Source organism: Zonotrichia leucophrys, chromosome 3 (assembly GCF_028769735.1).
Source record: "Zonotrichia leucophrys gambelii isolate GWCS_2022_RI chromosome 3, RI_Zleu_2.0, whole genome shotgun sequence".
Classification (NCBI taxonomy): Eukaryota; Metazoa; Chordata; class Aves; order Passeriformes; family Passerellidae; genus Zonotrichia; species Zonotrichia leucophrys.
In genome coordinates this window covers 112,140,278-112,155,437 of record NC_088172.1, presented here as the reverse complement: position 1 = coordinate 112,155,437, position 15,160 = coordinate 112,140,278, and the positions used below count along the sequence as shown (strand labels likewise).

General features: G+C 50.8%; 1 protein-coding gene across 3 annotated transcripts in view; it reads right to left on the bottom strand.

Annotated features, from left to right (window-relative positions):
• The window catches only part of OTOF (otoferlin), a 114,853-nt gene that overhangs the window by 60,113 nt on the left and 39,580 nt on the right, over nt 1–15,160 (bottom strand). For 2 of the 3 annotated variants that reach the window (XM_064709989.1, XM_064709990.1), the window contains exon 6: nt 798–871. In XM_064709989.1, coding sequence (XP_064566059.1) covers nt 798–871 — 74 coding nt within the window. Of the gene's footprint in view, nt 1–797; nt 872–8,264; nt 8,295–14,045; nt 14,094–14,807; nt 14,829–15,160 lie in introns of all 3 variants that reach the window. The other variant, XM_064709991.1, reaches the window with a different exon arrangement.

The following is a 15,160-nucleotide window of genomic DNA, read 5'->3' as shown; positions in this document are numbered from 1 at the left end:
CCTGGCTGGGAGGGTGGGGAGGGTCTGGGCTGGAATTCCCAGAGGAGCTGTGGCTGCTCCATCCCTGGAAGTGTCCAAGGCCGGGTTGGGGCTGATCTAAGCCGGAGAAGAGTCTGGATGGGAGGGAAGCACCCACGGAATGTTGGGAATGCCGGCTTGGCCAGCAGGCAGCGGGTCCAGGACATCCACCCATCCCTTATCCAGTGGCCAAGGGTTGGAATCACCACCATCCCAGCCCAGGGACACCTGGAGGTTCCTGGGAAAGGTGGGACCAGGAGCCTCCCAGCCCTGCAGCGCTGCCCACACCACACAGTGAGCATTCCATGACCATGGATAAATCCAGCCTGTGGAGATGCTTCCATGGGACCAACTGCTCTGTTCATTTGCATCCTGGGTGTTTTCCCACGGTCCTGCTGGAATCTTTAATCACACAGGGAACATGCAGGTTCTGGGAGGAGCACCCAGGTTTCCATGCCAGCATCCCAGGCAAAATTCCTTTTTCCTATCCTCAAACCTGGCTGGAAAACAGGGCAAGTTTTCCCAGAATCACAACCCAAACTTTTTCCAAGGCTTTTCTCCGCCTGTAAATGCACATTCCTGCTTTTCTTTGCTGTGGAAAACTGATCCTCGGCTCTGAATGGAAACAGCCATGAATTTCCAATCGCTGCCCTCTCCTGCCTTTCCAGAGGTGTCCAATTCCAGCCCCACCTCAGTGCAGAGCCCAGAGAACAGAACAGACAGCCCTTCCTCTCCCACCACTGCAATTCCAGGAATCCGCCGTCATTCCATGACCGTACCTTGTTTCCGATGCTCATCCTTGGACGGACGTGTCTTTCCAAGCTTCATGGCTGAAAAAACTCCTTTGCCAGCTCTGGATGAAGAGAGGGAGAATAAAAATCCCTGTTAATTTCTGTATTTTTTATGTTTTCTAGGATGTGGGAAAAGGAGGAGGATTTTTCCAAAAGGGAAAGAGGAAATGTCAGCTGAAAAACAGAGCAGGAAATATTCCAGAGAGTCAGAATAGAGAGTGGAATTCACTGCCCTGGAATCTTGGATCCCATTTTTTATCTGGGAATGCCTCAGCTTGGGATAACCCCCTGTTGGGGGTCCCGGTTGTGTTCCTACTCCTCATCTCTCCCAACCAGTCCATGGAATTTCTTTACAAGACATCAGAAAATGAAACTCCTAAAAATGAAACACCCCAAAATTCAAACACCCTGAAAATTCAGACAGCCAAAAATTCAAATACCCCAAAATTCAAACACCCCAAAATACAGATACTCAAAAGTTCCGACACCCTGAAATTCAAACACCCCTAAATTCAGACAACCAAAAATTCAAACACCTCTAAATTTCAACACACCAAAAATTCCAACACCCCAAAAATTCAAAGCCCCCAAAAATTCAGACAGCTCAAAACTAAACACCCCAAAATTCAGACACCCCAAACATTCAGACAGCCCAAAATTCAAATACACCAAAACTCAGACACCCCAAAAATTCAAACACCCTAGAAATTCAGACACCCCAGAAATTCAGACAATTAAAAAATGGAATACTCCAAAATTCAGACACTCTAAAAATTCCGACAACCCCAAAATTCCGGCACCCATGACAGAGCAATGTTTTTAATTGGAGAATTTCCATCACTGGAAGTGAAGGAACCTTCACAGGTTTGCTGGAGATGTTCTTGGAAGTAACAGGAGACCTCCAGCCAGGATCACACCTCACCTGCAGCTGGACTTCCAGCCAGGACCTCACCTCCAAACTGGGACCTCACCTCCAAGATGAACCTGACCTCCAGCCTGGACCTCATCTCCCACTGGAACCTCAACTCCTGCCTTGACTTCACCTCAAAACAGGCCTCACTTCCAAACTGGGACCTCATCTCCAGACTGGACCTTTCATCACCTCCTGCTTGAACCTCACCTCCAAAATGAGCCATTTTCAGTTGGCACCTCATCTCCAGCCTGGACTCCAGTTCCAGTCAGGACCTCAATTCCAAACTGGACTTCACCTCCAAGATGAACCTCACCTCCAAACCAGACCTCACCTCCAACTGGGACCTCACCTCCATGCTGGACCTTTCATCACCCCCTGCTTGAACCTCACCTCCAAAATGAACCATTTTCAGTTGGGATCTCATCTCCAGCCTGGACTCCAGTTCCAGCCAGGACCTCACCTCTTGCTTGGACCTTACCTCACCTCCAGGATGGACCTTTCCCCACCTCACCTGCCTGGAGCTCACCTCCAGCCCAGATCCCAGCTCCAAGCTGAGCCTTGCCTCCAGGCTGGAACTCACCTCCAAACTGGGAACTCAGCTCCAGGCTGGACCTTCCCTACAGGCCAGGTGTAACCTCCAAGATGAACCTCACCTCCAGGCTGGACCTCACCTCCAACTCAGACCTCAACCCCTGCCTTGACCCCACCTCCAAACCGGACCTTTCCTCACCTCTGACCAGACCTAGACCTCACACCCAGGCTAGAACTTTGCTAATCTTCAGTCTGAACTTCATCTCCAAGATGAACGTCACTCCAGCTGGGAACTCACCTCACCTCCAGCCTTGACATCTCCTCCAAGCTAGACCTCACCTCCAAACCGGGATTCACTTCCAGCCAGGACAAAAAGTCACCTCCACCCTGGATTTTTCCTCACCTTAAACCAAAATCTAATCTCCAGCCAGGACCTCACCTGCAGCCTGGATCTACCTTCCAGTCATGACCTCACCTCCAGCCTGGACTGCACCTTCAACCAGGACCTCACCTCCAACCAGGACCGCACCTGGCTGCCAGGCCAGGAGATCCAGGCCATCCAGAGCTCCTGGATTCTGCAGGATTGGGATGTCATTCCACAAGGAAACCACACCGACCCTGTGGGATTTCCCAGTCCCACCTCTGGATGGAGCCGAAGGGTCATGTTTTACCCTTGGGAATTTTTTCACTAGGAAAAATCCCTGGAATTGAGTCCTGGTTGGAAATCACCTCCAGAAACCTCCAGGCCACAGAGAGAGCCAGAGAAAGCAGGAAGAAAATTAAGGAGAATGGGAAAATAACATATCTGAGGGAGGGGATAAGTTTGGGATAAGATTCAGTATTTAAATATGGGACTAAAGCAGCACTCAGGCCTATGGAAGCTGTGATTTATTCCCAGGATGCTCCATTTTTTCCATGGATGGGAGGAGAAAAGTTAAAGATGAGGATTCCATGTCTGTAATCCCACCAGGGAACACCCAGGGGATGGGACCCTTTGGAGATGTTTTCAAACTGATTTATTTAATGAGGAAATGTTGGAATTGTGGCTCAGGCTCTGGAATTCTGATCCCAGATCATTCTCTGCCCTTCAGCCACACCTCCCTGTTGGTTGGATTAGATTCCTTTCTTTTCCATGAAATTCTCAAAAAAATGGAGAGCAAAAAAAAAGAAAACAAATCCCTTCCAGTCCCAGAGCTTCCATTTGTTAAATGGACTGGATAAAATTAATCAAATTTTTATCAAATCCATTTAACAAATGGATTTGATAAAATCACTGTCCTGGGAATTTCTGAGGTTTCTTGGGAAGGAAAACCAAAGTGAGGAGCAGCTGGTGATGGACTCAGCATGGAAAATTCCATCAGGGTCCTCTCTCAGCTGCCAAATCCACGGAAAACAAAGATTTGGATCCCTCAGATGTTCCTGACAGTAAAATGATGATGGTGGATTTGGGGTGATGCGTGGAAAAAAACTGGGATTAATCATCTTATCCAAGGTGTGGAAAAACCACACCTGGGAATGGGGAAAATCTGGGACATCCAAAGGGTGAGGTGGATCAGAGGGAAAAATCCCGAAAATAAAAATATGGAATAGAGGTCCAGGTGCTGTGTCCGTGCCCAGCAGGGAATGGAGTTTTGGGAAGGGAATAAAGGGGTTTGGAGGGTGCTGGGGGAAAGGGAAAAAGGAAGGAAAAAAGAGGGAAAGAGGAAAAAAAGGGAAAAAGAAGAGAGGGGAAGAAGGGTTAAAATGAAAAAGGTAAAATAAAGAAAATTGGGAAAAGTAACAAAAAAGAAAAAAGGGGAAAAGGGGAAGTAAAGAAAAGAGGAGGAAAGGAAAAAGGACAAAAAAGGTAAAATGAGAAATGAGAAAAGGAAAAAGAAAGAAGGAAAATTTTAAAATGAAGGGGAAAATAGGGAAAAAAAGAAATGGGGATAAAAGGGGGGGGAACTGTGAAGGAAAAATGGGGAGGCAAAAATGGAGGGGAAAAACAGAGGAAAAATTGGGGTGGGGAAATGAGGGGGGGAATAGAAAAGAAAAAGGGAAAACCACAGAAAAAATTAGGAAAAAAACCCTAGGAGGAATGAGCAGGGGGAAAAAAAGAAAAATATGGGGGAAAAAAATAGAGGGAAAATAAAATGGGAGGGAGAAGGGGAAAACCTGAGGGAAGAGCAGGGAGAAAGTAAAAAAAAAAAAAAAAGAAAAGGAAAAATACTCAGAAAAATTTGGGAAAGAAAATCCAGGAGGCATCAACAGGGGAAAAAAAGGGGGAAAAATAGATGAAAGAAAAAACTTTGGGAAAGAAAACTGTTGGGATAAAAAAACCTGTCAAGGATAAAGCAGGAAAAAAAAACTCCAAACAAACAGGAGAAAGCACCAGGGAAAAAAAGGGGAGGAAAAAGGGAGGGGAAAAAAAAAACCAGGAAAAATGGAGGGGAAAAGGAATAAGAGGAAAAAAAAGAGACAAAGAAATAAATTCTGAAGCAGCGGGTTTTTTGGTGGGTTTTGTAGAGGGCTTTGTTCGATTTTGGCAGCATTCAGCAGGTGCTGGGAAGAAGGGAAGGAGCAGGATGAGGATGAAGACGGAGCCATCCCAAAAGTTCCGGAGCAGCATCCCAGTGCCTCATCCCAATCCCCAACCCCTTCCCGATCCCCACCCTTCCCTTTCCCAAGCTGGGCGAGCCCTGCCCAATCCCAAACACCTCCCCCTTCCCATCCCGGCTTCTACCTTCACCCAGCCCTGCAGGAGAAGGTTCTGGAATATCCAAGGCGGGAATGGCGGAGCCTCTATGGTGGGACATCCATCCCAGCGCCGGAGGGGACGGAGCAGGGATGGGGGATCCCTCCGAGTCTCCACCGTGGGCACAGCGGGGTTTTTGTGGGATCTTCCCAATGCTCCCGCCACGCTCCCGACGGTGCCGGTGGGACACCGGGGCTGGCGGAGAGCTGACACCGTCTCCGCATGAATATTCCATGAGGATCCGCGCACCGGCGGAACCTGAGCTGCCACCATGGCACCGAGAGCCCTCCTGGGCCATCTCCCGCCCTTATCCCGCTTTCCTGAAGAACCCAGGTTCTGGAAAAGCTGCTGCTGCCCCATCACAACACATCCCACCTGGGTTCCAGCAAGTTTGGAGTGTGAAGAACTTCCAAGAAAGTTTAAATCCATGTTAGACACCAGAGATTCCAGCCAGCCTCTTCCCATGGATTTTCTGGGGTCTAATATGAGATTGGGATTGAGCATGGATCATCGCCACTTCCACAAGCCTGCTCCTTTTGTCCTTCAGGATTTCGCCAATGGGGTTCTCCGGAATCCACAGGGATTCTGGAGCCACAGCAGGGATTTGGGAGCAGCCTCTGTCCTGGCCAGCTTCCAGTTAAAGATCCCATTACTGGTGAATTATCCATGGATAAAAGGACATTTTAATCACTGCCCTTTACTGGCAGTTGGAAGAACATCCAAGGAAGTTTAAATCCATGTTAGACACCAGAGATTCCAGCCAGCCTCTTCCCATGGATTTTCTGGGATCTAATATGGGATTGAGCATGGATCATCTCCACTTCCACAAACCCTCCTGCTGCTCCTTTTGGCTTTGTCCTTTGGGATTTTGCCTTGTGGGGATCTCTGGAATCCACAGGGATTCTGGAGCCACAGCAGGGATTTGGGAGCAGCCTCTGTCCTGGCTGGTGAATTACCATGGATAATTCATATCAGATAATTCAGTAATGGGATAATGATCCCATTACTGGTGAATTACCCATGGATAAAAGGACATTTTATCCACTGCCCTTTTCTGGCAGTTGGAAGAACATCCAAGAAAGTTTAAATCCATGTTAGACACCTTCTTGTGGGGATATCCAGAATCCACAGGGATTCTGGAGCCACAGCAGGGATTTGGGAGCAGCCTCTGTCCTGGACAGCTTCCAGTTAGAGATCCCATTACTGGTGAATTATCCATGGATAAAAGGACATTTTAATCACTGCCCTTCACTGGGAGATGGAAGAATTTCCAAGGAAGTTTAAATCCATGTTAGATGCCAGAGATTCCAGCCAGCCTCTTCCCATGGATTTTCTGGGCTCTAATATGGGATTTAACATGGATCATCTCCACTTCCACAAACCCTCCTGCTGCTCCTCTTGGCTTTGGCCTTCAGGATTTCACATTGTGGGGATATCCAGAATCCACAGGGATTCTGGAGCCACAGCAGGGATTTGGGAGCAGCCTCTGTCCTGGCTGGTGAATTACCATGGATAATTCATATGAGATAATTCAGTAATGGGATAATGATCCCATTACTGGTGAATTACCCATGGATAAAAGGACATTTTATCCACTGCCCTTTACTAAGAGTTGGAAGAACTTCCAAGAAAGTTTAAATCCATGTTAGACACCTTCTTGTGGGGATATCCAGAATCCACAGGGATTCTGGAGCCACAGCAGGGATTTGGGAGCAGCCTCTGTCCTGGACGGCTTCCAGTTAAAGATCCCATTACTGGTGAATTATCCATGGATAAAAGGACATTTTAATCACTGCCCTTCACTGGGAGATGGAAGAATTTCCAAGGAAGTTTAAATCCATGTTAGACACCAGAGATTCCAGCCAGCCTCTTCCCATGGATTTTCTGGGCTCTAATATGGGATTGAGCATGGATCATCTCCACTTCCACAAACCCTCCTGCTGCTCCCCTTGGCTTTGTCCTTTGGGATTTTGCCTTGTGGGGATATCCAGAATCCACAGGGATTCTGGAGCCACAGCAGCCCTTTGGGAGCAGCCTCTGTCCTGGCCAGCTTCCAGTTAAAGATCCCATTACTGCTGAATTATCCATTGATAAAAGGACATTTTAATCACTGCATTTTACAGGGAATCAGGAGCAGGGAACAGCATTCCCATTGCTCATTTCCTTGCGGGAATTCCACCTGCCAGGAGTTCTTCCAGAGGACAGATCCCACTGCTGGGTCCATCCTACACCCTTGGGAAAATCCCAACCCTCAATCCCTTGGTGCCTCTTCCCAGAGGAAGGACCAGAGCTGGGAGATCTCTTCCCATTTTTCCTGACTCTGCTTCAGGACATTTCCCTCCTTCTCCACCTCATCTCCACCTCCTGCTTCATCCCATTATTTGGGAGGATCCATCCATGGCATGTGCCATGAATTGATCCCTAAACCACAAAACAAGGAATAGGAACCAGGAGAGGTCTCTCAGATGGGGAAGTCCCCGGGGATGATTCCAGAATCATTCCCTGGAGCTGAGTTTAAATTTGAGCCAGAGGATCTGGGTTTTGGGGGAACATCCTAGTCTGCTATCCATGAAAATTGTTGGGAATGAAAGGAAGGCAGGAGCTGAAGAAACCTGGCAGCCTAATGTGGGCACAGGAGCTGTCGGATCATGGAATTCCTGAGTGGGAAGGGACCCACTGGGATCATGGATCCAACTCCTGCCCAGGACACCCCAGCAATCCCACTCTGTCCCTGTCCCATTGCTCCTGGAGCTCTGGGAATGTCACCATTCCCTGGGGAGCTGTTCCAGTGCCCAGCCAGCTCTGGGGGAAGAACCTTTTCCTGAAATCCAAAGAAAAGCTGGATCTAAGTCCTGTCTGCACCCAGACTTCTCCTGTCCTGTCCATGTCCAGCCTGGGAATCTCCCTCCATCCGATCCCTACGGATCCCTCAAGGTCTCTCAGTTCCTTTCAGGCACTGCCATACTCCAAAGATTTTGCTGGATAAATTTTCCTTGTTTTTTTTTTGATAAATATTCCCTGAGGCCACACATTCAAGAAAACCAAGTTTTTCCAGGGTGGATAGGTCTGGCTTTAGAGGAAGGCAGAGCACAGCAACTGGATCAGCTGGAAAAGTGGGAATGAAGAGGAGGAGAAGGAGGAGTAGGGAGAGCAAACCAATCAGATCAGCTGGGAAAAGTGGGAATGAAGAGGAGGAGGAGCAGGAAGAGCAAACCAAGATTGGATCAGCTGGAAAAGTGGGAATGAAGAGGAGGAGGAGCAGGGAGATCAGACCTACTTGTTCTCCTTGGTCTTCTCCTTGCCTTTGCTGGAGCCGGTGGTGGAATATTGAGGGAATAAAAGGCAAACAAACTTCAGTGACTGAGGAATCAGGGAATCATGGAATGCTTTGGGTGGGAAGGGACCTTTAAAATCCATAATCCCACCCCTGCCATGGGGTGGGATGCATGCACTGCCCCAGGCTGCTCCAAACCCCAATGTCCAGCCTGGCCTTGGACTCTTCCAGGAATCCTGAAAGCACTCACAGCTGCTCTGGGAATTCTATCCCAGCCCCTCCCCACCCTCACAAGGAAGAATTCCTTCCCGATATCCCACCCAAACTTCCTCTCTGTCAGCTTAAAATTTAGGTGGAAAACATCCCCTCCCAAAACTGGAGCTGGAAGTGATGGAAATTCCCTGGATTTGTGTTTGGGGCCGTTAATGTAGCACCACTGTGCAGGACATGTGGGATTCCTGGATTCCATTCCTGGGTTTGGGAAGCTCCTCAGCAGGGGACACAGCTTCTCTTTTCTGGAGACGAGGATGGTTTTCCTTATCCTAACACATCCATATCCCTGCTCTAGAGAGGCCTGTGCTGCAGGGAATGGGCTGGATCTGGAATTCCTCATTCCTGCCCAGACTCCACATGGGAAACATTTATCCTTTCCTTCCCTTTTCTTTCTGAGATCCTGCTCTGCTCCCTGGCTTCTGGTTTGCTTCTCCAATGTTTCTCTCTGCAGGTTCTTCCTCCCTGTTTTCTTCCCCAGGTCCTTCTTCCCTGTTTTTCTCCTCCTTTTCCTTCCCAGTCCTACTCCCTGTTTTCCTCTCAGATCCTGCTTCTCTCTTTTTCTCTCTGTTTTCCTTTCTGCTTTCCTCCCCGGTCCTGTTTTCCTCCCTCTTTTCCTCCCAGTTTTCCTCCCTATTTTTCTCCCCATTTTCCTCCCCAGTCCTTCTTCCCTATTTTCTTCCCTCTTTTCTTCCCAGTTTTCCTCCCAGGTCCTGCTTCCCTGTTTTCCTCTCTCTTTTACTTCCTGTTTCCCTCCCTTGGTCCTTCTTCCCTGTTTTCCTCCCTGAGTCCTGTTCCCTGTTTTCCTTTTTGATCCTGCTTCTCTCCATTTTCCTCCCTATTTTCCTCTCTGTTTTCTACCCCGGTCCTGCTTCCCTCTTTTCCTCCCTGTTTTCCTCTTGGGTCCTGCTTCCCTGTTTTCTTCCCTAATTTTCTCCCTTTTTTCCTGCCTAGTCCTTCTTCCCTCTTTATTTTCCTTCCTATTTCCCTCACTGATTTCCTCCCTGGTCCTTCCTTCCTGTTTTCCTCCCCAGGTCCTGTTCTCTGTTTTCCTCCTCTTTTTCCTCCCCAGTCCTGTTCCCTGTTTTCCTCTCGGATCCTGCTTCTCTCCATTTGTCTCCCTTTTTTTCTCGCGGTTTTCCACCCCAGGCCTGCTTCCCTCTTTTCCTCCCTCTTTTCCTCTCCAGTCCCTGTTCCCTATTTATTTTCCTCCCTATTCTCCTCCCTGTTTTCCTTTCTGTTTTCTTCCCAGTTCTCCTCCTGGGTCCTTCTTCCCTATTTATTCTCCTCCCTACTTTCCTCCCTGTTTTCCTTTCTGTTTTCTTCCCAGGTCCTGCTTCCCTGTTTTCCCCTCTATTTTTTCTCCCCATTTTCCTCCCTGATTTCCTCCTCAGTCTTTCTTCGTTATTTATTTTCCTCCCTAGCGCTTATTCCCTGGTTTCCTCCCTACTTTCCTCCCTGGGTCCTATTCCCCATTTTCCTTCTCTTCTTCCTCCCCAGTCCTGTTCCCTGTTTTTCTCTCGGGTCCTGCTTCTCTCCATTTGCCTCTCTATTTTCCTCCTTGGACCTGCTTCGCTATTTTCATCTCTGCTTTCCTCCCTGGTCCTGCTTCTCTCTTTTTTTCCCTGTTTTCCTTTCTGCTTTCCTCCCCAGCCCTGCTTCCCTGTTTTCCTTCTGGATCCTGCTTCTCTCCTTTTTCTTCCAGTTTTCCTGCCTGTTTTCCTCTCTATTTTTCTCTCTACTTTCCTCCCTGTTTTCCTTCCTGGTGCTTCATCCCTATTTATTTTCCTTCCTATTTTCCTCCCTGATTTCCTCCACAGTCCTTCTTCCCTGTTTTCCTCCCTGATTTCCTCCCCATTTTCCTCCTGGGTCCTGCTTCCCTGTTTTCCTGTTTTCCTCCCTATTTTTCTCCCCATTTTCCTCCCGAGTCATTCTTCCCTATTTATTTTCCTTTCTGTTTTCCTCCCAGGTCCTGCTTCCTTGTTTTCCTCGTGTTTTCTTCCCCAGTTCTTCTTCCCTATTTATTTTCCTCCCTGTTTTTCTCCGTATTTTTCTCTCTGGTACTTCGTCCCTATTTATTTTTTCCCCTGTTTCCCTTCCCGCTCCTCCTTCCCTGTTTTCCTCCCCGCTCCTGCTTCTCTCCCCTCTTCCCTCCCCTCCCCCGTTAATCGCCCTCATTGTCCCGCAGCAATTAGGGAGGAGAAAGCAATTAAGCAGCTCGGGAAGTAATTAAGGAGCCTGGAGTTAATTACACCGGCTCCTCCGCCCGGCTGGGGACAGGAGACAAGGGACAGATTTCAGAACCTGAAATTCCAACTCCTTGTGCCCTAGCTGCTGGAAAACCATCCAGGAAAAAAATTAAATAGTGAAGTGTTGCTGGATTTTGGGTTTTGGGAGAATTCCAAAGGAATTCAAAATAAAACGGGACACGGGAGGGAAACTGGGAAGAGCAGCACGGGCAGGGATCAACCTGCTCTGATCTCTGATCCAAGAATTCCTGGTTTTTTCCCTGACTCCTGCCGTGGGAGCAGAAAGGGGAAAGTGATTTTCCTGCCAGCTGAGCTCCTCCTGGGAGCACCGAGCCCCAGCTCAGCATTGGAAAAGCTGCCAGGAGAGGAATTCAATCATTCCAGGCTTTCTCCTGGAGCTCAGGGATCTGGTCCAGGTCCTGCTGGACACACACTGGAGATGGGATTCAAGGCAGGGATCACATCCTGCTGATCTCACTGGGCAGGATCCTTCCCTCATCTTCTCTGGGAATTCCATCCCAGCCCCTTCCCACCCTCACAGCCAGGAATTCCTTCCCAATATCCCACCCCAAGCTTCCCTTTCCCAATGGGAAGATTTCCTTGTGTCCTGGCCCTGTAATTCCTGGTATCACCATGTGGGATACGGTGCAGAGGGAGCACAGGATGAGGCTGACCTGGATCCCAAATCCTGGGTTTATGCCGGGACCAGCACCTGTCTGTAGGATGTGGGATGGGCTGGAATGGAAGTAATCCCTCAAAATCCCAGATCCCACCCCAAAATTTGGGATCCTTCCCTCCTTCCCTTCCCCATCCAAACTGCCCTGGGGGGGGCAGAGGGGCTGGAATGTTCCCTGCAGTCGGGATGGGATCCATCCAAGGGTGGGAAGAGAGGCTGGGATGTCCCACCCCTGGTTGGGCAGAGGGGCTGGGATATCCCATCCCTGAGGATCCATCCCTGGGTGGGCAGGGGGGCTGGAATGTCCCATCCCTGAGGATCCATCCCTGGGTGACCAGAGGGCCTGGGATATCACGTCCCTGGATGGCAGAGGGTCGGGAATGTCCCATCCCTAGGTGGACACAGTGCCTGGGATATTCCATCCCTGGGTGGGAAGAAGTGCTGGGATATCCCATCCCTGGGATCCATCCCTGGGTGGGAAGAGGGTCTGGAATGTTCCCTGGAGTCAGAATGGGATCCATTCTGGGTGGGCAAAGTTGGGAATGTCCAATCCTTGGGTGGGCAAAGGGTTGGGAATGTCCCATCCCTGGGTGGGCAGAGGGGCTGGGATATTCCACCCCTGAGAATTCATCCTGGGGTGGGCAGAGAGTCTGGAATGTCCTGTCCCTGGGATCCATCCCTTGGTGGGCAGAGGGTCTGGAATGTCCCCTGGAATCAGGATGGGATCCATCCCTGGGTGGGCAGAGGCTCGGGAATATCCCAGGCATGGGTGGGCAGAGGGTCTGGGATATCCCATCCCTGGGTGGGCAGAGGGTCTGAGATATTCCACCCCTGAGAATCCATTCCTGGGTGGACAGAGGGTCGGGAATGTCCTGTCCTTGGGATCCATCCCTTGGTGGGCAGAAGGTCTGGAATGTCCCCTGGAATCAGGATGGGATCCGTCCCTGGGTGGGCAGAGGGTCTGGGATGTTCCCTGGAGTCAGGACAGGATGCATCCCTGGGTGGGAAGAGTGTTGGGAATGTCCCATCCCTGGTTGGGCAGAGGGTCTGGGATATCCCATCCCTGAGGATGCGTCCCTGGGTGGGCAGATGTTCTGGGATCTTCTATCCCTGAGAATCCATCCCTGGGTGGGCAGAGAAGCTGAAATGTTGCATCCCTGGGGTCCATCCCTGGTGTGGAAGAGGGTCAGGAATGTCCCTTCCCTGAATAGGCAGAGGGTCTGGCATATCCTGTCCCTGAGGATCCATCCCTGGGTGGGAAGAGGGGCTGGAATGTCCCAGTCCTGAGGATCCATCCCTGGGTGACCAGAGGGCCTGGGATATCACGTCCCTGGATGGTAGAGGGTCAGGAATGTCCCATCCCTAGGTGGACACAGTGCCTGGTATTCCAGATATTCCATCCCTGGGTGGGAAGAAGTGCTGGGATATCCCATCCCTGGGATCCATCCCTAGGTGGGAAGAGGGTCTGGAATGTTCCCTGGAGTCAGAATGGGATCCATTCTGGGTGGGCAAAGTTGGGAATGTCCAATCCCTGGGTGGGCAAAGGGTTGGGAATGTCCCATTCCGAGGTGGGCAGAGTGGCTGGGATATTCCACCCCTGAGAATTCATCCTGGGGTGGGCAGAGAGTCTGGAATGTCCTGTCCCTGGGATCCATCCCTGGGTGGGCAGGTCTGGAATGTCCCCTGGAATCAGGATGGGATCCATCCCTGGGTGGGCAGAGGGTCTGAGATATTCCACCCCTGAGAATCCATTCCTGGGTGGCCAGAGGGTAAGGAATGTCCCATCCCTGGTTGGGTGGAGGGTCAAGAATATTCCCTGGAGTCAGGATGGGATCCATCCTGGGGTGAGCAGAAGGGCTGGAATGTCCCATCCCTGGGTGGGAAGAGGGTCTAGAATGTCCCCTGGAGTCAGGATGGGATCCATCCCTGAGTGGGCAGAGGGGCTGGAATGTCCCATCCCTGAGGATCCATCCCTGGGTGGCAGAGGGATGTCCCATCCCTGAGAAGAAGTGCTGGGATATCCCATCCCTGGGATCCATCCTTGGGAAAGAGGCCAGGGAAGTGCAGCTCCTGTGCCCTTTCCCTCTTCCTGCAGGGAAATCATGCCCTGGGTGGGGGATGCAGGAACATGGCGCATTCCAAGCGCATCCCTCTTTTTCCTCTGTTTCCCTCCTCTTCCTCCAAGTGTTTCCTGCATCTCTTTCCTCTCCTGATCCCTGCATCCACTTCATTCCTGGCACTCGGATCAGGGTGTCCAAGTGGGTGTCTGCACTTCCTGAGGGATCCAGGATCCTTTCCCAAGGTCCTGGTGGAGCAGCCAAAGCCAAATTCCCCTCTCTCCCTCCTTTCCTTTTCCCGGGGCCCTTCCAGTTCCACTCTCCTGCCAAAGGTGACCACGGACAGTCCCAGCCTGGGCACAGATGGAAAATTCCCATTTTATCCCTCAAACAACTCAGTTGGGAGCACTTTCCTTGGAAAAATGGACTCACGGTCCTGCCCTACTGCTGTTCCTAGGTGATTCTGCTGCCGGGGGATGGAGCCTGGAGCCGGAGGGTGCCCTGGGAATCAGGGATCAGGGAATTGGGATACCTGAACGGCAACGCCAGGTGTTTTTTCTCTTTCCCTCTGGCCTTGGCTCTGCAATCCAAAGGAGCGATTCCATGAGTTGTGATCCAGGGATGGGCTCTGATCCACCTTCTCCCCAAAAACTTATTCACATGCACGGAGCAACCCAACAAAGGCAATCCAGGAGGGTCCCGGAGGGAGAGATCCCTGTGCCCGGGATTCCCAAGGATCCCAGGGAACGGGAATAGGGATGGGACAGCACCGGTAGGGATGGGATCAGGGATGGAGGGATGGAGGGATGGATGGATGGATGGATGGATGGAATGGGTGAAGGGAGGGATGGATCCATGGATGGATTGATGGAAGAAGGGAAGGGAAGGGAAGGGAAGGGAAGGGAAGGGAAGGGAAGGGAAGGGAAGGGAAGGGAAGGGAAGGGAAGGGAAGGGAAGGGAAGGGAAGGGAAGGGAAGGGAAGGGAAGGGAAGGGAAGGGAAGGGAAGGGAAGGGAAGGGAAGGGAAGGGAAGGGAAGGGAAGGGAAGGGAAGGGAAGGGAAGGGAAGGATCCATGCATTGCTTGGAATACAGACAAACATGACTCTGGGAGCCCCCTCAGCAGTGCCTGACTGGAAGGGGATTTGTCCCTGCTGGGATTAGGAAGGACAGAGGGAATCCCGGGGTGGGTGATCCCAGAAAAGGCCCTTTCCCTGGATCCAAACACCATGCAGGGACTGCTCCCCTCCATGCACACACCATTCCCAAAGGAAAGCAGGGACACCACGTCCCATACCTGGGATCTTCCGGGTCTTCGCTGTTGGGAGGGGATGGAGACAGGAGGAGGAAGGGGAGGAATTAACAAACATTCCCAACCGGACACAGCCCATGGGAGTGGGAGCAGGACAGGGGGAGGGGCTGATCCTCAAATCCCAGGAATGGTTTGGGTGGGAAGAGACCTTAAGGATCATCCCATCCCAATCCTAACACCTTCCACTATCCCAAGGTGCTCCAGCCTGGCTTTGGACACTTCCAGGGATCCAGAGGCAGCCACAGCTTCTCTGGGAATTCCATCCCAGCCCCTTCCCACCCTCACAGCCAGGAATTCCTTCCCAATATCCCACCCCAAGCCTCCCTTTCCCAGTGGGA